The 23,598-nt window shown below is 39.7% G+C and overlaps 1 protein-coding gene across 9 annotated transcripts in view; it reads right to left on the bottom strand.

Moving 5' to 3' along the window:
• Positions 1-23,598, bottom strand: part of NEBL (nebulette) — a 344,980-nt gene that overhangs the window by 33,991 nt on the left and 287,391 nt on the right. For 5 of the 9 annotated variants that reach the window (XM_055331424.1, XM_055331425.1, XM_055331419.1 and 2 more), the window contains 9 exons: positions 23,210-23,320; positions 19,040-19,150; positions 18,762-18,872; positions 11,876-11,980; positions 9,898-9,990; positions 6,871-6,963; positions 3,971-4,063; positions 2,050-2,142; positions 663-755 (listed from right to left, as the gene is read on the bottom strand). The exons of 2 other annotated variants lie outside the window; for them this stretch is intronic. In XM_055331424.1, coding sequence (XP_055187399.1) covers positions 663-755; positions 2,050-2,142; positions 3,971-4,063; positions 6,871-6,963; positions 9,898-9,990; positions 11,876-11,980; positions 18,762-18,872; positions 19,040-19,150; positions 23,210-23,320 — 903 coding nt within the window. The remainder of the gene's footprint in view (positions 1-662; positions 756-2,049; positions 2,143-3,970; positions 4,064-6,870; positions 6,964-9,897; positions 9,991-11,875; positions 11,981-18,761; positions 18,873-19,039; positions 19,151-23,209; positions 23,321-23,598) is intronic. 2 more of the 9 variants (XM_055331421.1, XM_055331422.1) reach the window with 2 other exon arrangements.

Below are 23,598 nucleotides of genomic sequence, written 5' to 3'. Positions count from 1 at the left end.
AGAAAAGCTCTTCTTGACAGCTGCCCAGGAGAACACTGCTGTTTGTGAAGCTGGCTATGCATGACATTAGGATAGCAATTATTGAGGACATATGTGCGATTCAGAACTGAAGCCCCGATATTTACTATGAACAATCGTACCATCCAAACAAGACAATGAGGTGCACAAGGGACTTCATTGAGTAACTGAACTCTATATTCAATGCATTGATAGATTTTTTTTTTCCTCTAAGTCCTTACTCTGCAGTAATGAGTCATTTTTTATTTTGTTTTGCTGAGAGCCTTTAGCTATCCACATTCGGTGGAATACATCTGCAAAATGACACTTTGCTTATGCATCAAAGACTTTACCACTTTCAAAGACACTGGCTAAAATAACATGAATCATTGTTTAAATGAGCATGATATAGTTTAAAACTAAGCTTTGAATGTAACCATTGGTCACATCTGGAAATAGCAATGAAGGGTTGCAGGAGAATGTAAAGTTTTGTAATGGCAGCTTTTGGAAGTCATCTGAAATAACACATGCACTTACTGCATGTACCACAAATGTTGCTTGAAAATATATTTTATTCTCACAAGAAAAAAAAAAAAAACAGGACTGCAAGTAAATAATAAAGGACGTATCCTTTGTAACAGACCAAAATGAATAAAACGACTTGCCGAACTAATATTTTCTTGATTCTTCTTCACTCTTTCCATTTCAGGAGTTACACTTAAAGCTGTACCTCTTCCCAGCTGACCTTTATAATAAACCTATTATTTAGGAGAATAAAAAATAAGAGTACTGTGAATCAATTCACCTAAATAAGAGTCTCACAGTAGCTATTTTAAAGAGCTAACCAAGAAAGGAAACTATGAAAAAAGAAAATGCTATCATCAGAGGGCTAGCCATATTTAAAATGCTTGCAACTTAAATCAATCTATTTTCACTCATCCCATAGCCTGAATTGCTGGGAATGAAGTCACTGTGAATGTACTCAAATATACGGGCACACCATCAGTAAAGCTGTCAGGAGCAATGTATCACAAAGGAATATGAGAAGAAACGTCTTCATAAATACTACTTAAAGGTACTCCTACCCATATACTGTTATGGTTTGTCAGTAATTAACTGCAGCAGAACTTTTGAAAAGATGCCTAAAATGGTGACCAATGGTTATCCATAAGCAAATCAGCATGCTTTCCACTATTCCACTCTTCCTTCTCGATAACCACGTTCCTTTCTGAGAGCAATGGAGTTACGTCAACTGTGATTCTAAATATATCAGGAAAAGATGAGCATCTACTTCAAAATACAGTTGGGAGGAAAAGTGCCAAACAATGGCCTGCCTTTGTTTTATAATCTGCTCGGAAGACTTTAAAGGTTGGAAGAATAAAAGATTTCTTTGAACCTAACAGATTTCCAGATTTCCTCTTCCAGAGAAGCCAATCTATATGTTAATGACTTCAGAAAATGATTCTCTGGGAACTAGACCCATGGATTACATAAACAGAAGGAGGGTAAGAACAGGCCAAGAGTTGGGGCCTGAGTAAAAACTGTCAGCCCCTTAATAAGTGCCCCAAAAATGGGCCCATCCCATGTGACCTATTCAGGCATGCACACTTTGCAATTTTCCCCAAGCCATCATTCAAAAACAAAGCAACAGTAGCTGGGAGTGGATAATGGGATTGGACAGGCTAATGAACGAGAACACATGCTAGTAGGAAAGGCAGCAGGAAAGCTTATCTGAAGGGCCAGGATGCTAGAAGCCACCTCTGCATCCCTTTGGGGAATGACTACAAGTATAATAAGCATGCAGACAAGATAAGAGGGACACACAATAATCAATAGACAAAAATGGTACTGGAGGTTACTGGGAACTCTGGAGCACAGAATGCCTGGCTGTACCTACAACACCTAAGACCTTGCAACCTTTCAAGTAGATTGGCAGTCAACTGAGAGCAGAACTGTCAACTCAAGGTTATGAAAATTTTATAAATACAATCCCTTCATTGACACGTTGATAATACATTTGCTATCATAAGAAAAAAAGCTATAAGGTCCCACATTACTGATGTTCTTCTGGTTTTCTTTAGCTCTCTTCAGCTCCGGTGGATCAGAAATTGCAGTTGCCTGTTTAATTTCTCCTTTGTATTTTACCTACAGAGGATAAATGAGAATTTTAATAGATAGCAGAATGGTCTCCCCACACACACTACCGAGGATGAACCTCAAAATTAACCCTATCTTTTCACACATTTTCCCCCATAGGAGATGTGCATCCACCTTTCGGTTCGTATCTACACCTGGATTCCGATTCTTCTGACATGGCAAGCACAAAATGCCAGTTGTGCTTCTTTAAAACAATTTTTCAATATATACTTTGCTGTTCATTGCCAAAGCTAACTGCAAATTCCATGACTAAAAGCAGTGGAAATATAAGGGAGAAACAAGGAAATGAAGGCATTCCAGGACAAGCATTGTGAAGTTGCCCAGCAGCCGAGGGAAGGCCATTTACACCCTCATTCTAACCTGAGGCTTCCGCTGTCAAAAGAAGCTAAATATCCCTTGTGCACCCCAATGTTTATAGCAGCAATGTCCAGAATAGCCAAACTGTGGAAGGAGCCTCGGTGTCCATTGAAAGATGAATGGATAAAGAAGATGTGGTCTATGTATACAATGGAATATTCCTCAGCCATTAGAAACGACAAATACCCACCATTTGCTTCCATGTGGATGGAACTGGAGGGTATTATGCTGAGGGAAATAAGTCAATTGGAGAATATGGTCTCATTCATTTGGGGAATATAAAAAATAGTGAAAGGGAATAAAAGGGAAAGGAGAGAAAATGAGTGGGAAATATCAGAAAAGGAGACAGAACATGAGAGACTCCTAACTCTGGAAAACGAACTCTGGGTGGTGGAAGGGGAGGTGGGCGGGGGGTGGGGGTGACTGGGTGATGGGCACTGAGGGGGACACTTGATGGGATGAGCACTGGGTGTTATTCTATATGTTGGAAAATTGAACACCAATAAAAAATAAATTTATATATATATAAAAAAAAGATCCCTTGTGTCTACCACATTCCAGGGGCACTATAAGAAGAAAGCACTGTTCAGCCAGATTTTCTCCCCCACCTGGAAGAACCCACACTTGAATTTTAAAGTCTTTCAGAATTACCTGTTGGGGAAGAAGACTATGGTTTATTTTGGTACAAGTGCCATAAAAGAGTCAAAAATTTTTTAAAAAGGAGGAAAAATCACTAGTAGGGGGCACCACTGAAAGGGATTTCTGAATTGAGGAAGGCCCAGGTTCTAACCCCAGCTCTGCTCTTCAAACTATGGGTCCCTGGCATGTCCTCTGACCTCCCCAAGACTCAGTTTTCCACACCTACAAATCAGAGAAATAAATTGAGCCAACCTTGTGGGATTCACACACAGCACTTGGCACAGGGACCACATTACAGGTACCTCCTGGTCATTAACGCTTGTTGCTTTATTAGCAATAGATCACCGATGATTGACTAATGTTTTCCATTTTATTTATGGGTTTCCTGCCCTGACATTATATCTTAGAACCCCAATCAAGCCAGGTCCTCTTTGGCTCTATTCTAACAGATAAATTTTCCCCCTCAGACTGACAACAGACCCACTTCTTTCTGCGTCCCTCCCCGAATGTAGAGATTTACCTACTAAACTATGAGATCCTTGAGGATAGGAACAGTCTCTCACCCACCTTTGTGTACCAATATAATGCCTGGTGCATTGCGGTGATTAATGAAGATTTCTTCAATAAACAAATATGGCTAAATTATAGCATGACAGTCCCCAATTTCCTGGATCACATGAGAGAACCAAAACCAAAGTTCATGCCCTTGAGCATGCGACCGTGAAAAGAAGCACGTGGAGGGCTCAAGCTTTTCAGAGAGCTCCGTGAAGAATAAAAACGCGTAACGTTTGACAATACAGGACAACACAGGGCCACTTGCCATACTCAGTTGCTCCTGGTTTCTCCTCACCCTCTCCATCTCTGGCGTGACGCTCACTGGCGTGGCTCTGTGGCACTGCTCCTTGTACTGGAGCTGCGAGACAAGGTACAAGACAGTGTGGAGTTAAGCAAAGGAAACATGCACCCATCCTCTGGAACAGATTAAAAGGAACATCACATGGCTACAGAGCATTCGTTAGTTAAAATTTGCATTAGAGGGCACTTGGGTGGTCAGTGGGATGAGCGTCTGGTCATGATCCCAGGGTCCTGGGATCAGGTCGTGCATCGGGCTCCCTGTTCAGCAAGGAGTCTGTTTCTTCCTCAACCTCTACCTCGCCACCCAGCTCATGCTCACTTGCTCTCTCTCCCAAATACACAAAATCTTTAAAAAAATAAAATACAATCCTCATTAGGATTTCAAAGTGAAACATGTATTGCTAATAGACTTCGCCATCAAAATCATCCCAGACTCCAAGCTCTTTCTTGTGCACGTGTTCTGAATTCCACCTTTGGCGGTGCTTCTTCAAATTGTATTATTCATCCGTGGTCTGAGTTTGGTTGTTATCAGTAAAAATAAATCACCCCTTCTGTGAATTCATTTCTTCCTAGCACTAAAGCAACACTATCAAATTATCACTTTAGATTTAAAAATAAAAATTCTCCCTTCTTCTCGTTAGCAAAGAAGTTTGCACCAACCTCATGCTTGACCTTAGTGACAGACTGGCAGTGCAGACACACCCTCCACCTCCAAGTTTCCTTTCCCTGCAAAGTTCCCACAGGGGAAGGCCTGTGCTCTGACTAGCATTATGGAAATGTGTCTGATCTATTGCCTATGAGGTGCTCTTCCTTAGCTGGCAGGATCAGACCCCAACATTTGTGGTCAGTTTTCCAGCAATTCTCCAACACCCTGGGAAATAAATGAGCATCCAGCACAAAGAAACAGAACAGCATGTCCATCAAATGAATTTCTGACAGGCGAAAGTAAAATGAGAGCTTAAAATCCTATTATAAGGAACTCCACAGGGACAGTCTTAATGATTTTCTGGAGTTTAAATTTAGTGTAAGGGAATTTTTTTTTTGGGGGGGGGGGTGAGACATCACAAGACCTACAGGGCCTGCAGGTAAAATGGGTTTGAGCTGCACACACTCAGCAGCAAATATGACAGAGAAGAGAAGCCTGATCAGCCGGGAAATAAATGACAAAGGGTCAGGTTCCTTCCATGTGACTGCTTTCCTCAGTGGGTGGCTTTCTTTGTGTTGTGATATGTAGTTGAGAATTTAGGCAGATTCTGTGTCTGAGAGAATGGTCTCAGTTAAAGTGAGGAAAGGTCTAGTGTAATCTCTGCCAATGGCAGGATACAAGGGAAGATTACTCTGGGTAGAGCTCAGAGGGGAATAAATCTGCAAAACGGCATGACTGATGTGGAGAATTGTGCAGCCAATTTCCAGGGGATGTAAGTTTGGCAACATAAAGCCGATAATGGCAACTCTTCATGTCTTGTTTTCATCCATTCACAAACACACTAAGGGTTCTCCAGGCAAGATCTCACTTCATACCCCGGTCCCTGTTTCATAGATTAGGAAGTTGAGGCTGGGAGAGGTTGGTGGTTTGTAAAGGCTATACAGCAAAGTAGGGCTGCAACTGGGAACCAGCCAGCCAACCAGGATCTACATTCGTCACACTACTCCAGCACGCGCACACCGCTTGGCATATGGCAGGCCAGCTATTAACTGAGCTGTGATTTAGTCTTTCATTAAATTAACTCACTATTATTTTCAAATAAAGTTATTTTAAGGGAGTGTTACATTTCTCTGACACATTGAAAACTACTAACATTTCTTTTAGAAAAAGGGACACATTAAAACAATTTAATCCCTTAACCAAGGCCAGCTCGTGGGCGGAGCACCTATCACTTACCTATGAACCACACTTCGGGAAACACTGAGACTCCAAACCTACCTCCTCAGGGCCCGAATTAAAAGTTGTCTCTGTACCATCAGGTCCTTGACACCCTTTACCCCACAGACTCACCATACTAAACCTTCCTCTCCTTGACCAGGACTTGGATCATGAGCAGATTCAGTTTGCTCTGCCAAGAAGGTGCTTTCTCATGGATGGATTTCTCAAAACCACCTCAACTTTTTTTTTTTGATTATTTATTTATTTATTTATTTATTTATTTATTTATTTATTTATGAGAGAGAGAGAGAGAGAGAAAGAGAGGTAGAGACACAGGCAGAGGGAGAAGCAAGCTCCATCCCAGGAGCCCGACATGGGACTCTATCCCAGGACTCCAGGATCGCACCCTGGGCCAAAGGCAGGCGCCAAACTGCTGAGCCACCCAGGGATCCCCTCCACTCCAACTTTTATTAATTCTTCAAGATCTAACTCAAATGTCACTCTTCCTCCAAGGGGCTTCCTCTCTCTCTTTCGCTTTCTCTCTCTCTCTCTCAGACATTGTCTTCCTTCTCTGCATTTCCACAGCACTTTGCAAAAGGAATAATTATTTATCATTAAGTGAGACTCTGAATGTAATGTACTCCAAAAGTGTAATGAACAGTCAATATTAATTATTGTGAATGCACTTCATGTATAATGGGTATTTATTCCCATGTCTGTTTCTCCCAGAGACCTTGAGAAATCTCACTCATCTCTGAATTCCCCCCAGAGCAAGAACAGAGCAGGCATTCAGTAACATGTCCTTTGGTCAGTAAATGCACACACAAGGTGTCATGTTAGCCCAACATAAAGATGGGCAAAATCTTATCTCCACTTTTTAGGAACTGGCCCTCCTGCAACAGCGTGTGCAGCCCTGGGATTCACCTATACAAGTGCTGTGCCCTCATTGTCTCCTGCCCCCAATAAAATAGAAAACAGTATGCAAAGAAATATGATCACACATTGCTGATGTTCTTCTGGTTTTCTTTAGCTCTCTTCAGCTCTGGAGAATCGGAAATGGCCGTTGCCTGTTTCATCTCTTCTTTGTATTTTACCTGTGTTATGTATTTAAAAAATAATGTGGTAAAAATAAACAAACAAACAAACAATGTGGTAAATTATTTAAAACAAAACAAAAATGTGGGTTTTGTTCAACACATGGCTTAAAAGATAGGTAAGAATCCTGCTTTTTAAACTCTTACACAGTTGAATTGTTTAAACTTCAACACTAACTTTCCTTCAGTGGGAACACAAACTTGTATTTTATGTGATAGTGTTCTCAGGATTCCTTTAACCCAAAGTGCAAATAAACTCATATCTGTTCACCCAGCCATCACTATAGTAGTTATTTAATTAAAATAAGCAAATGTTGCTTATGAAAATAGATTTTATCATTAGGCAGATACACAACCTTGGAAATTATCGTAATATAATAACTGATAAGTTTCTATACAAAAAGCAGTTTCTACTCATTAGTGTGTGAATTTAAATGTAACATGTATTTAAAGGCAAAAGCTCAACTGGGCTAGCTCCAGAGTCTGGAAGACTGCTTATCTAAGTGGCAGTACATATATCATCCAGAATAAGGAAAAAAATAATGTGGCCACAATAAAAGAAGGCAAAGAGTAACGTGGAGGGAAGTGTACAGAAAGCAGAGGCCATGGCCCCTGATCACTATCAAAGGGCCAATGGCATAAAATCAGGATGTGTCTTCTACCCACATAATCATGTTATACAAAACCAGCCTATATCGTGGCCCCTCACTTTATTCAAAAGCTCTCCCTTCAAATTATTTAGAGGTGGCTCAGTCAGTTAAGTGTCTGCCTTTGGCTCAGGTCATGATCTCGGGGGTCCTAGGATCGAGTCCCACACTAAGCCCTAAATCAGGCTCCCTGCTCAGGGGTTGAGCCTGCTTCTCCCTATCCCTCTGTTCCTCCCTCCTGCTCATGCATGTTCTCTCTCTCTGTCTCTCTGTCTCGCTCTCAAATAAATAAATAACCTTTTAAAATCTATTTAGAGGAAGATCAACCAGACATAAATGATAATGGCAGCACACGGTTATGCATGAGACAAAAAACAGCTCTTTAAACTTATGAAATGGTTACTAATGCCATCATATCAGGTGGTATTTTAATACGTCTAAAATTCACAGAAATTAGATTCAAGAAAAAGGACATACATAAATATTTATATGTAGCAAATGCAGGCGAGACTTAAGAGGCACATGTTGAAATTTAGCAAAGACTTAAATTTATACAAATCCGGTTTTAGAAATCACTTGGTAGTGTTTCAATGATGAAGGCTGAAATCCACACTGATAGTCACCAAGAAATGGTAACCTACGTATATTAGACATTATCTACGTCCTAGTAGCCATAGATTTAATATGAGTAACACCAGTAACACGAGTCCAGATTTGAAACAGTTAAATTGAGAATACACTGAGAAAGACCACCTCTAAATAAGATTCAAAAACAGCTCTTAACAGGGAAAGCTAATAGCTAAAAGGCTTGTACGGTGGAGGTGGAAATGTCGAGATCTTTAAATGTTAGAGAATCATATCTTGGTTTGACAGATCTGGCTAATCTTGAAAGGGCAACTTTCCATTTGAATACTAAGCAGGAGTTTATGGCCCAACCTTAGAAAGATACAAAACGACGCATTTATTGTTTGCTAGAAGAGGCAGTGGAACGCTGGGAAGAGAAATGAAATACCGCACTACTCTGCGTGATTTTCCTCGGGTGAGAAGCTAAACGTGATTAAAGATGAACATTTTTGTTTTTCATACGACTCTAAACTAATCAAAATGGCACAGTCATTTTACTGTAGGCAATAGAACTGCATCCTACAGAACATTTATAACATTGTATTTCAGTACACTGATGGGTACATTTCAAATATTATCATTTGGAAGTGAAAGAAACAAACATTTTCTCCTTCTCTGCCAAACTAACTTCTCTACCAGACCCCAGCACTGCCTGACACAGGCTCTCACCATGGCGAATAAGAACACGTTTGTACACTCTCACCATTAGGTCCTTCTATGCTTTCTGCAGGACATAGCTTCATTCATGTCACAGAAATTTTATTGCACTAGTATACTGCAGATTTTTTGAAGTATGTTCTCCTATAGCATTACCTTGCCTTTCCCACTCTTTATCCACAAAAGCCAGTGCACACTCATATTCTGGAATGCCATGTAACTATCCTGACAAGTAAGTCTAACCAGAGCTGTTCTGCTTGAATTACTTAAAGGCTCTGCCTCCAAGAGTGAAGGTGAGGAAGAAGGTCAAGGAGACGATTTCAGGAAAGAACCTCTGTGACTTCCTCAATAAGAAACTAAATATATGAAATATCCATGGAATAATGCCTATAGGTAAGGACAGCAATTCTCCATAGAAAATGTCAAACGCAGAATGGAAAAGTTTTTACCCCTAACAGTAAGCGCCTCCTCTACCCTTCCTCACTAACCTCAAAGGGAACTGGAGGGTAAGTTATTTTACAAATCATAGTGAAGATGCATGTTTTTGCTTTGCTGGCAGCTGGAAGAAGTAGAAGGCAAATGGGGCCTTTGAAGCCTTCTCTTAAGCCACCAAATAAACATACTAAGGGCCTTTAATCATTCTACAGAGTAAAATTTTTTCCTCCAAGTTGTAGAGAGGTACTGAAATTTATCTTTTCCCTGAAAAATTTAATACAGTTAAAATTCTGTTCAAAAGATGAAATCTAATCCTAGATTTCATTACCGGACTATTAAAGTGATCTATCTCTTGTGTGCTATGATTTATCAAGATGAAACACTGCTTTAGGTTCAAGGGGACAAGGCTACAGTTTTCCTTCTCAAAGTGAGACCTTTGATATTTGATGAAATAAGATTTTAACAAAGTGAAGAATAAAAGAAAAGGCAGCCAGTTTAACAAAGAACTAAAAAACATTTATCTAGCTTGTGTTTGCTTTTGGAAGGATAATTAATGCTATACAGAACTTACTGAACTAATATTCTGCTGATTTTTCTTCACTCGTTCAGTCTCCGGAGTATCTTTTACTGCTGTGCCAGCTCCTACTTCTTTCTTATAAAATACCTTTATTATAAGAGAACGAAAAAATAACCATAAGCTTATTAAAATTCAGGTCCTAGAACAGATTCTCATAAAAGAAAGATAATTTCTCAAATTCTCAAGTAATGTGAATACAGCTTCTATTTATGAGTACCCAAGTTATATCCATCAATCACGTAATCCACTAGGAGAAAAATACCCAATTTAGTTTTCACATTCCATAGCATCCCACACCCCTGATACCTGTTCTAGAGCATGCCTGGCACCAAAGCAGCTGCAGATTATTTGGTCTAAGAATATAAGTTGGCAAACTTGAGTTTCCTTCTTCAATTATAAACACATATCACATGTGTTTGAGAAAAATCAAAGCACGTATTATTAAAACTTATTAAGAGTGCTGTTCAAAAATGCCATGAAATTTTAAGCAAGTGCTGTTCTCCAAACACAAAGATGCCCCCATTCTCTTCAAAGAAAATACTGGCTCTATCGTCAACATCAAAACTTTATCCAGTCTATTTCCTTTCTCTTCTACTCATTTGTTAACCTTCCCATACATCTCTCAACTCCTACTAACAACCCAGCCTTTTCAAAGGCAAAGCAAAACAAAGAAACAAAATGTTCTACAGAAAAATAGGATAATTATAAGAAAGGCATATGAGGACAGAACTATTCCCTCTATTAAGATCTGGTCATTCAGTGGGCCCAAGTAGGGTTTGGGAGAGTGTGGCCTCAGAGATGTTTTCCTCTACACAATAAAAATCTAGAACACCATAAAATCACAGAAGATAAGAGTGGAAACCACTTTTTTCCCTTCCAGCCAGACCTCTTCCATTTCTTAGCACACCTATTTTGAAGGCCCCAGAGGTATCTGTTTAGTTTGCCAATTTATTATAAAGTAGAAAATATTCCAAAAGTCCTGAGACTTAATACAATGAATATTTTGATGAGACATTTACTTAACGACCAAGTGACTAATGAGCTAGTTCTACCTAAAAATATTGGCTGTATGGTCAGTTTTTATGATTTTAGAATTCAAGTTTATAAATACATTAAAAATAGGCCCACCCCTTAATTAATGGTTGCTAATACGATTTCTATTCCTCAAAATGAAATATAAAAATCTAGGAATTGGTTACAAACTAGTATATCCCTAAGTACATTATCACTGCAAATCAGTGTACTTTCTTGGTACACTGAGAATGATCTAGGATTATTCCCATCTCTCACAAAATCTGTGTGGAAGATTAAGATCTCTTTCCTAAGTAAAATTTTAATTTTTAGCTAAAAGAAATCTCTTGCTAGTACCATAGAAGAAAATTTGAATTTGTAATTCCAAAACAATCATGATAAATTACATGTTGTAAGAACATTTGGTACTGTTAAAGAGAAACAACAGGCCCAAAATGGAGTCACTTATGTTAAGCCCCATCAAGACTTAATACCTAACCTAATTGCAGTTTCAGCCTCTCCCAAGAGTGGAATTTTAAACCAATCAGTCTGGAATTTCCTGATCAGCACTAGAGAGGTAATCTGCATGATAGACCCCCACCTTTTTCCCTAAGGGAAGGTGACCTTGTCTGAAGCAATCTTGTCTTTTCTCTCGCTAGTAACTTCCTTGTCCTGCCTCTCTCTGCCTATAAAAGCCTTACGTTTTGTACATCTCTACTGATCATTCTTTATTTGTTGGAGGGGATACTGCCTGACTCATGAATTATTGAATAAAGCCAATTAGATCTTTAAATTGACTTGATAGAATTTGGGTTCTTTAACAGTACTCTTATTGCTTTAAAGAAGTAAAGATAATACATTTGACAGAAAACTCAAACAATGCAACAAACATTCAGACATGAGGAAAAAGGCCCTCCTTACAGAAACAAAATTTCAAGGTGACAACTGAAAAGCTACTCACTGCGCTAATGTTTTGTTGAGTTGTCTTGATTCTCTGAATTTCAGGAGTATCTGCCACAGAACTATAATTAGAAAGCATCTTCTCTGCTTCGTCTTTATACTTTTTCTAAAAATAAAAATAGTTAATAAGAATCTGAAACTGTGAATGTGTGTGTGTGTATATGTATGAGAGATGGAAAATGATGCTTCTTCCAATTCTACTGTTCCACGTGGCTCATATCATCATACACTATATCTTATGATTCAAAGCAGTTGTTGATGTGACAGCAAAAGTAAAGGGAGTAAGCAAACAGTCCAGAGACACAGGCTTGCCCCTTCTGGGGCAAAGGTTCCCCTCCTAGTCCATTCGAAGGCCTCTGGAGGGCTTGGCCTGTGTGCCACTCCTAAACTGAGAAACTTGTGATATTGTGATTTATGATAAGGAATATACATATCCAGTCTTTGTCCCTATTTCTGCCACAGAGCTCCTAAAACCCTCGGATTGTCCTGTGATGAGAGTGATAAAAAATATCTTTTGTTATGTTAATGAAGTGTTTTGGGGGCCACACTTAAGGATGGGACTGGTTGCCAAGGAAACCAAACAAGTGATTAGAGGGTTGGCACTTTCATTCCAAACCCCCAACCTCTGGGGAGGGGAGAGGAGCTGGAGGCTGAATCAATCGCCAGTAGCCAATGAGCTGATCAATCATGCCTATGTAACAAAGCCTCCATAAAAACCCCAAAGGTGAGGGTTCAGAGAACTTCCCAGTTAGTGAACATAGGGAGATTTGGGGGAAAGGGTGGATGCACCTGGGAGGGGTTGGAAGTTCCATGCCCTCCCCTAAGACCTTGCCCTCTGCATTTCTTCCAATTGGCTGTTCCTGAGTTATAGCCTTTGATAATAAACTGCTGATCTAGTAAGTAAAATATTTCTGAGTTCTGTGAGCAACTCCAGCAAATGAATCAGACCAAGGAGGGGATCATAGGAACCTCTGATCTATAGCATGTTAGCCAAAAGCACAGTGACAAACTGAGCTTGCAACTGACATCTTAAGAGGGGAGGGAGATCATCCCATAGAACCAAACCCTTAACCTGTAGCACCTGGTGCCATCTCCCGACAGACAGTGCCAGAATTGACTTGAATTCTGATTCCCTGCTGGTGGCCGAGAATTGCCTGTTGGTGTGGGGAAGCCTCCCCATGCACACGTTAGAACTGTGACCAGAACCCAGAAGAAACCTACTGTCTCATGAGCAGCCCCAGTCCCTAGTCAAAGTAGTCCTACAGCTCCTACAAGTCACCTGGCTCTCTACACCCACAATTGTTAACGCTTCTGGATTTATGCTTTGTTTCCTACTGCAGAGAAAGGTACAGGGGCACCTGGGTAGCTCAGCAGCTGAACATCTGCCTTTGGCTCAGGCCATGACCCTGGGGTCCTGGGATCGAGTCTTGCATCAGGCTCCCATGGGGAGCTGACTTCTCCCCTGCCTATGTGTCTGCCTCTCATGAATAAATAAATAAAGTCTTAAAGAAAAGAAAAAGGTACATTTGTATAATGGAAAGGTACTGAACATTCCTGTAGACTTAAAATCTATTATATCGGAGGGCAAGATGCGGAAGACAGTCCACAAATCGCCTTCCCCACCAAATTACCTAGATAACCTCAAACCATCCAAAATCTACAAAGTTCGAGGCCTGAGATTAAAAAGACCACTGGATTAGCTACAGTGAGAAGAGGCCGCGCTTCTATCCATGTATGGAGACGTGAAAAAGAATAAGAGTACAAAAGCCTCCAAGGGGAGGCCCCGCATGTGCCGGCTGAGGCCGGGCGAGTGTCCCCAGACAGAGAGCCCCGTCCCGAGTACAAGGAGCTGCAACCAACCTTCCCGGCGCGGAAAGGCCGCAAGGAGTTGGAGCAGACCCAGAGGCGGGGATGCCCTCGGGCTCCCGACACTATCAGACACCTGCGCCCCTGGAGAGTGCCCGCTCCCTAATCTGCACGCGCACCGAGGACCGACCGAAGCAGCTCGGACTCGCGGCGGCTCCCGGAGGGCTCGGCGAGCGCAATCCCAGCGCAGCCCCGGAGCGACAGCCCGGACATAGGCCAGCCCAGAGTCCGCCTCCCCCCAGACAGGCAGCCGGAGGGCCCAGACAGCGAGGACCTCCTCCCTAGCTGAGCAGATCACGCCCCCGCTCCGGAGCCTCCACCCTGCACAGAACCGAGACCCCGAGCCCGCGAATTCTCGGGGGCTGAAGCCACTTCCGAGTTCCATAACAACGGCGACTGTTCCTCCTGGCCCCACGGTAAACTACCCCCGGCTGACCCTGCAGCAGGCAGGCAGAGCAGCACACCCCAAGTGCAACACCTGAAAATCAACGCAACAGCCCCCCCCCAAAGACCAGCTGAGACCATGATACTCCCCCTTCCAATACAACTGGTTCGCCACTCTGCACTGAGCAAAATGACTAGAAGGAAAACCTCACTTCAAAAAAATAACAAAACAGCCACTCTCCCACAGAGATACAAAATCTGGATTACAATTCAATGTCCCGAAAGCCGATCATTACATCGTAATTCTATCACGACTGGGGGCTCTAGAAAAAAGCAATAAGGACTCACGAGACCTTCATGACTGCAAATTTATCCAATCGACAAAATTAAAAATCAATTGAATGAATCAATCCAAACTAGAAGTCCAAACACGAGGTTTAACTTGTGAAGAACGAGTGAGTGACTAGAAACAAGTTAATTGCAAAGAGAAACTGAATAAAAATTAAACAATAAAAACCATGAAGACAATTAAGCAATAAATGACACTCTAAGGAAGAAAAACCTACCTTAATTGGTGTTCTCCAGGCGCCGAAAGACAGAGGGCCAGAGATGATGTAGATTTAACAAATCCAAGCTGAAAACTTCCCCATCTGGGAAGTAAACTGCATTCAGATCCAAAATATAGAATCCCCCCGAAAATCAATAAAAACCTCAACACCTCACATCATTGAGAAGCTTCAAATTCCAAAGATAAAGAGAAATCCATAAAGCAGCAAGAGACAAGAAGTCCACTAATTTCATGGGAAGAATATTAGGGTAACAGCACCTCTCCACAAGACACTGGCAGGCCCAGAAAGGCTGGCAGAATAATTCAGTCTAAATGAGGAAAAACATCAACAAGAATACTTTATCAGCAAGCTCTCATTCAAATTGACGGATGGAGATAAGACTACCAAGACACAGAACTGAAGAATATGTGCCTCCAAACCAGACTCTGCAAGAAATTTTAAGGTGACTCTTAAATTGCCCCCTTTAAGGAAAGTTCAGTGGAACAATCCACAAAAACAAGGACTAAATAGATATCTTGATGACACTAAACCCATATCTGCAATAGTAAACTCTGAACGTGAATGCTTAATGACCCCCATAAAAAGGCGCAGTTTCAGACTGATAAAAACAGAACCATCTAATTGCTGTCCTAAAAGTGACTCATTTAGACAGAAACCCTACAACCTGAGAAATAAAGGTTATAACCATTTACCATTCAAATGGTCCTGCAAATAGCAGGACCCATCGTATTTGCTGCTACAAGAGACACATTTAGACAATAGGACACACTACTTCTGAAAATAAAAATTGGATAACCATGTTACCATCATAATGTTCTAACACTAAAAAACGATAGACACTTCGAAAGAATGGAGAAAGAAAACACTAGAAGGAAAAATATTCCTCCTCATATGACAGATAATGTTAAATTTGGCAATTTACCCAGGCAATTGTACACGAATAATGCAGATCCCTAGCAAAAAACCAGGACTTTCTTCAAGACATAGAACAAGTTATTTTAATTTGTGAATCAGAAAAGACCCGAACACCAGGGAATTTTAAAAAAAGAAAACCATATCTGGAATCACAATGCCAATGTCAGTTGTACCTACAAAGCCTGTTTCATCAAGACAGATTGTACGGGCACAAAACCAGACATATAGATCAAATGGAACAGAACAAGAACCCAGAAGTGGACCTGAACGTTATGTCATCTAATATACATAAAGGAGAAAGATATCACTGAAAAAAACATCTCCTTCAATAGAATGGTGTGCTGAAAATGGACATCCACTGCAGAAGAATGAAACGGACACTCTCCTTTGCACATACACAAATATAAACCAAAATAGATGAAAATCTTAATGTAGACAAGAATTCCATCAAAATCCCCAGATAAACTCAGCAACACCCTTTTGAACTTAGGCCACAGTAACCAGAAGACCAAAATAAACATGTAATGTTCTCATTCATTTGGAAAGGAATTGAGGAAGAAAAAGATTGTGGGAAATATCAGAGAGGGAGACAAACATAAAGACTGCTAACTCAGAAATGAACGAGGGTGGAGGGAGGATGGCGGGGTGGGGTGAATGTGACGGGCACTGGAGGGGGACACTTGACGATGACACTGTGTTATTCTTATGTGTAAATTGAACACCAATAAAAATTAATTTAGTATATAAAAAAAAAAATCTATTATAATCTAACTAGGGTACGAACTAGTAGGCTCAGCAGTTGAGTGTCTGCCTTTGGCCCAGGGTGTGATCCTGGTCTCGGGATCAAGTCCCACATCAGGCTCCCTGTGAGGAGCCTGCTTCATCCTCTGCATGTGTCACGGCCTCTCTCTCTCTCTCTCTCTCTCTCTCTCTCTCTCTCTCTCTGTGTCTCTCATGAATAAATAAATAAAATCTTTTAAAAATATATCTATACTAAATGTATTACTAGGAGTTCCAATACAATCTGGGCAATACCTTCTACTAGTACCTCTATTTCCATAGTAGTAGATGATTCGAAATACACGTTAACTCATTGAATCAACCCCCCAAGCAAATAGTGTTACAGTCCGCTCTTACAGATGGGGAAACTGAGACAATAGCTAAGCAGTGTCAGAACTAGAATGTAACTAAGGCACTCTGGGTCCAAAGTCAACGAAGTTAACTATTACGGCATGCTGCTGTTTATAGAGACTCAGCATAGCATCATTATAATCTCATAAGTATCCCATTGTTGCCTAAATAATTAAAATTCCTTGAAGTTAAATGTATCCTTCTGTCACATACACACTAAAAGCAACACTGTTAAGTTAAAGCAGGAATTCCATCAGTTCAGGCACCACTTCCTATGGGAAGCCTTTACCTTGTGGCATATATCATGGCTTATAATATTATATTTGCGTTGTTGTTTATTAGATTAGCTCCCCAAGGGAAGAACCCGTCTAATTTTGCATGTAAATGGGTGCTCAGAAAGTAATTGCTGAATGAATGAATGAGACTGGCATTCTTGAGACAGTAACTTTTCTTCACTGACTCAAAAGGCCATTTGCCTGTTTTATGTATCTATAATTTTAGGCAGCTGAGATAGTTAGAGCCAAATTCTATAAGTTCAGATGCCACTATGAAATACTAAGGATAGTATGTAGTTCAAGATCATCCAAATAGCTGAGTCAATTCCTTTGGCATCTGACTCTGTCATCCAGATACCCCCTTTTGAACCAGTGATCTTTGGACTCTGGCTTATGTTTTAATTGGAATCTTAATAAATTTGGTCAGATTTTGTTGAAAATTATTTTCATCACAAATCCCATTAATCAAATGTAATTCCTTGGTCAGCTTTCTACACCATTTTTTCATTCCGTTTTACTATTTTTACTATTTTTTTTTTCTACTGGGATCCATTCTTTTTCCTCACAAGCTTTATAGCAAAGACAATATCCACCAATGAATTTTTTGCCCAAGTCAGATTTTATCAGTAACTTCTTCCATTAAATATATTCTTTCATGGTCATATTCGTATCCAGCTTTCTAGAGGTTTTTCTAAAAGTCTTTCTAGAGGACATGTGACAGGTACTTTTGGTAAATTAAATTTTACCAAGATGATAGCTCTTCTCTTAATTTTTAGTTAATATTCAATTTCACCTTCCACCTTGTGTAGTTTTATTCACTGTTAGTTGGAGCTGGTTATTTTAAGGATAATATTCATTATGAAATAGTAAAAAGTCAAACTCATTTATAATCTTTTTTCTGTAGTGTGAGCAATAGACTCAAACATGCAATAGAGTAAAAAAAGAAAAAGAAAGAAAGAAAGAAAGAAAGAAAGAAAGAAAGAAAGAAAGAAAAAAAGACCAAGTGTCATTGGACTCAATCAAACTGGGGAGTTCAGACACTCCATAACACCCATTGAATTGAATTTACAGCAACTGTCCCTTTCATTAGTGAGATTAATCAAGTTTGACCAATATCTCCTATAATAGAGGGCACTGATTTTGAATACAATGCCCTCAAAAAAAATTATCAGTCAGAAACACACAAAACACATGGCAATTGGAGATTAGAATACAGTATTCAGCAATGTCCACAATAGCCAAACTATGGAAAGAGCCCAGATGTCCAGCGACAGATGAATGGCTAAAGATATGGTGTATATATACAATGGAATACTACTCAGCCATAAGAAAAAGGAATCTTGCCATTTGTAATGTCGTAGATAGAACTGGAGGGTATTATGCTGAGCGAATTAAGTCAATCAGAAAAAGACAATTATCATATGATCTTACTTATACATGGAATTTAAGAAACAAAACAGAGAAGCATAGGGTAAGAGAGGGAAAAATAAAACAAGGCAAAATCAGAGAGGGAGACAAATCATAAGAGATTCTTAACCACAGTAAACAAACTGAGGGTCGCTGGAAGAGGAGTGGATAACTGGATGATGGGCATTAAGGAGGACACACGATGTAATGAGCACTGGGAATCCTGTAAGCCTGCTGAATCACTGACCCTACCACTGAAACCAATAATACATTACATGTTAATTAATTAAATTTTAATTTTAAAAATACAGTATTCTGAGCATCTTCATTCTCTACCAACCTGGCTATAGATCTCAGATGCCCTCTTGGCTCGAAGAATGTCCGGGATGTCCATGCTCACTTGCATTCCTTTCCCCTTAATTTCATTTTCCAAGTCTTTCTTATATTCTTTCTAAAAGAACAGAAAATAATCTTCAGCGCTTTGCTCAACCTTCCATAGCAATGCAGATATTTATATGTTTAAATCTCAAAGCCACACATGTGAAAATGACATTTATAGTTTTTCTATAGGCAATTCATCGTGTCTATTGTAAACTCTGTATGCCATCCATTTCTCACCTGACTGGCCATTTCCGATGCCTTTTTGGCTCTCTGGATATCAGGAGTGTCTGTGCCCACCTGCATGCCCTTTCCTTTTATTTCAGTCTCCAGATCTCTCTTATACTCTTTCTGGAAAAAATAAAACATGCTATGAGGACTTCACAAGAATCTGAAAAGCCTGTCAAAAACTGTGATGTCATTTTGATGTCAGGATCATGCCTTTGGATTCTTATTTGTTTTATGTATACAAAACTAAGAAGAGTTTTAACTTGTGAGAGGAACATAACTTGGAGTGACTTATTCCCAGGTAATCTGAAGGCTTTTGTCTACTAACCTGAATTAAGAAAGAAAACACAGTTAGCAAAGACAGAAGTTTTTCTATTTCAATACAAGAAAATGGATCAAGGGGATCCCTGGGTGGCTTAGCGGTTTAGTGCCTCCCTTTGGCCCAGGGCGCGATTCTGGAGTCTCCGGATCGAGTCCCACTTAGGGCTCCCGGCATGGAGCCTGCTTCTCCCTCCTCCTGTGTCTCTGCCTCTCTCTCTCTCTCTCTCTCTGTGTGTGCGTCTATCATAAATAAATAAACAAACAAATAAATATATAAATAAATAAATAGAAAAACTTTTAAAAAAAAGAAAATGGATCAATTATTGGTTAAGATATGCCTCATTTGACGAACAGCAGTAAAATGCGATTGCAGAACTGTCACTTTTTGCTCTGTAGTGAATAATTATTGGGGTGCTTCCTTGGAATCCAACCACACTTACACCTACCCACCCTTAGCCCTCTGATTGGCCACGGGGTAACTTGTCGCTCCCCCATGCTAGACCATTAAGCTTGGGTGAGACTGGCCCAAATCTGAGGGTCCTACTGGGCTTGCAGGAATCATTATACCCCATCCCTGGCCCTTCAGGATTGCTCCGGGGATGAGTGGGATTCTTTCCCCACACAAGATATCAAGAAGCTTTCCCTCTCCTTCTAAACAGGAATGGAGAAGCAAAGAACCCCAGGAGCTGCTAAGAGCCTCTTTGCAAATAGGAGAAAGCCTGCCTGAGAATGGAAGATAGAAACTGAAACTTAGGGACACCTGGGTGGTTCAGTGGTTAAGCATCTGCCTTCAGCTCAAGGAGTGATCCTGGAGTCCTGGGATCGAGTTCCACATCAGGGTCCCTGCATGGAGCCTGCTTCTCCCTCTGCCTGTGTCTCAGCCTCTCTCTGTGTCTCTGTGTGTCTTTCATAAATAAATAAATAAAATCTTTAAAAAAAAAAGGGGGGGGGAACTGAAACTCAATCACACTGTCTGAGCCCCAGAGCAAGCCAAACCTAAGGCTTCCTCTATTGTTTGGTTCTAAGAACAATAAACTATCTGCTTGTTTTGAGCAGCTTGAATTGAATTATGTGTTACTTACAAAATAGTCATAATTACCCAGACACATGTCTCAGAGACTCATCACATTTTAAAACAGATTATAAAAGTTGAGCAAATTGTACACTTAAATGGTACTCTTTTTTTGTGTGTGTTATGTATTCTTCAATGAAAAGTTTTATTACAAGAAAAAAAAAACTATTGGCTGTATCTAATTACATTTCTTTTAAAACAGTTATTTCCTATCATGTTGACATACTCTAGATGTGACATAATCTAGATGTGTAGATTCCCCGAAATGAAGTAAATGTTAGCTTGCTTATTTGCAATATCCTAAATTTTAAAAGGTGTAAGCAAAAACCTTAGTATCAGAGAAATACTATTATTTTTTTCAATCTTCTACTCATAACCTTATTTTCACTGACTTAGAGTCTGAGCTTCATTTTTCTGAATACGGTTTAAGTAATAGTATTTAACCTTCAAAATCATACTACTCCATAATTACTATGTCTATAAGAAGCCCCCCATTTTTAGTAAGTGTCTTTAAGGCTCCCAAACAAAGCATTTCATTGAAGGTCAATGTATGTGGAAAATGAGGCATTGATCACAGACAGCCACCAAGGCCCCAGGGGAAAATCATGTCGTTTAATTTTGCAATATGAATGTTCAAATCCAAAAGTATTCTAAAGCACATAAATACACTACATAGCACACTGGTTACATCATTACATACTAATGCATAATAAAACACCCTAAAACTTGGAAGGCTTAGAAACGCATGATGGCACCTCTATTCCAGGAAAGGAAGCCCCAATCAATGCACAGAGGTTCTGAGTCATGTTTGCTAATGTCCTATTGGCTAAGGAAAGTCACATGGTCAATTCAGTCGTTTCTGGAGTGTTTAACTATTGGGAGTCATGCATGTAACATTAATTTCTTTGAAAAGTTAGACCTTGAACTATAGCAAAATCCCATTTGGTTGAAATGGATGTGAGAGCCTATCAATTGGGCAAAATGGCACATGGGTAGGATTACATGCAAATGAGATCTTTGGCTTGCAAAGATAATAGCCTGGCCCTAATCCTGATGTACATGTAGCCACAGGACACCTGACTCACCTAGGCCTTTCTTTCTCCTAACTTCTCAATAACTAGTATACAGTCCGAAGTTACAGAAATTAAAAGCAGCGTATCATGAATAAAACAAATCTATACCATTCTAAGGAAAGACATGATATTCCAACGTTTCATAAAAGGAGCAGGTCTTAGAAGTCTGTTCTTAGGTGAAAGTATGAAATACAAAACTTCTATTCTTTCCAAGAATCTGGTCCAATCTGCAAATTTCCATTCCATTTCCATGTCATTTACATGTAAAGTGTAATAAAAGGTAAATGGTTTCCAATCCACATCCTTGTTATGAAACATTTAATTTTTCTCTAAGAATGAGGTAAAGCTATACAAAGTAACATGGAAAGGTTCCATAATATTAAGTGAGAAAACCAAGCACAGAACAAAATACATGGTATTTAAGGACTTTTTAAGTCTATGTGTGCATAACTGTATGTTTATCTGTCTACACATAAAAATAGATCCAGCAGGATAAATTTGCAACAATGGCTATATTTCAGGAGGAGAATGGAAGGAGGGGTCCAATGCCTATTCAGCATGCATCCCGCCCCCCCAAATCTGCCATTTCTAAGTAAAACCCCTATTGGTCAAGACTCCTATACCATCCCCAGATTCTTGGTCCAAACCAATTATGACCATCCCATTACCCTGACCAGTCCCTAACCTGGGGCTGTAAGCTGATCCCAACACAGCAGTGACTCACTGGGATCACTGGGCAGTTAATCAGCTATCTCGAGCTCTCCAGATTTCCTGGTGGTGGGGGAGTCTATCCTGGGCCAGCTCTTCCTAAATGGAAGGGTCACATTATAGTTCTCAGAGGAATCCCACTAAAACTCCCCGCAGCCAGCCCTGAGGTGAGTGAGCAGTACTCCTTAACCTGCATCCCAACATTCTCTTTTTAAATGTTTCTCAAAAAATCACCTCTTCCCAAATACTCTGTATTCCAATGACATTTCTATAATCTCAGAATTGCTGGAGGAGTTCAAGAGGTATGGAACTGGTTTTGGGGCATTTTCTTCAAAAAATGCACATATGGTCTGACTCCTACAACTTTGTTATCTGCTATCTATCATATCAGAGCATCTAAGCCAAAACTTCTAAATTAATATCCTGTCATTACATGCATTACACAAAGAGGAAAATATTAGATGAACGAACATGGTCATTCAGGATATAGAATACTTCAATCAAAAATGCTAGCCCTATAGGAATTTCAGGCATGGTGATGAGGTCAACGGGGTATTTTGAGAACATGCAACCAAATTATACAGAAATGGTTATCACTGTCATGTCAGAGTCTCAACACAGAATTTTCAAGTTCTGTTCAGAAAATTGGAAACACAAATACACCAAACAGCACATGACCTATCCTTAAAGAAAACATAGTATGAGAACATTTATTATAGTCTAGATGAATGTGAAATTTGTTGTATTTGTTGTATTGTAAAGGGCCTGTGTGTGTGTGTGTTCTAGTAAAATGCTTTCCCCCTCGTTTCTTAGATATTTAAAGAAAATGAGTAAAGCAGAAACCATATATTTTCAGACAAGCATGATGATCTGGAATGGTTTCCATTCCAAACTCTTAAACTATTCATAAAATTCTGGGGAATTCCATGTACTAATCAGGCTGTTAATACAATTTGCAAAGTTCCAAAATAAAGGTTTTAAGGCATCTGCACCATTTACTCTACTAACCTGACTAGCTATCTCTGAAGCTTTTCTGGCATGTTGTATTTCAAGGGTGTTGGTGCCAACCTGCATTCCTTTCCCTTTAATTTTTGACTCCAGGTCTTTCTTGTATTCTTTCTGTAAAAATAAATAAATAAATAAATAAATAAATAAATAAATAAATAAATAAAGCAACATTTTATAATATTTAGACACTCTGCAGACAGACATTCATCTGTAATCAAGGATACCAAAAAATGGCTGCACACATTTAAAAAAAAAAAAAGAAAAAAGAAAACACGTTTTACATTGTACCATGAAATGATCACCTAGAACTAAGTTTCTGAACGGCTTAGAACTGTATCACTATTCTCACTGAAGAAGGGTATATGAAGCTCTGAAGATTTCTTCTATAC

The sequence above is a fragment of the Nyctereutes procyonoides genome, unplaced genomic scaffold (assembly GCF_905146905.1).
Source record: "Nyctereutes procyonoides isolate TBG_1078 unplaced genomic scaffold, NYPRO_anot_genome, whole genome shotgun sequence".
NCBI lineage: Eukaryota > Metazoa > Chordata > Mammalia > Carnivora > Canidae > Nyctereutes > Nyctereutes procyonoides.
The sequence above is the reverse complement of the archived record's forward strand: the minus strand, read 5'-3'. Positions and strand labels throughout refer to the sequence as shown.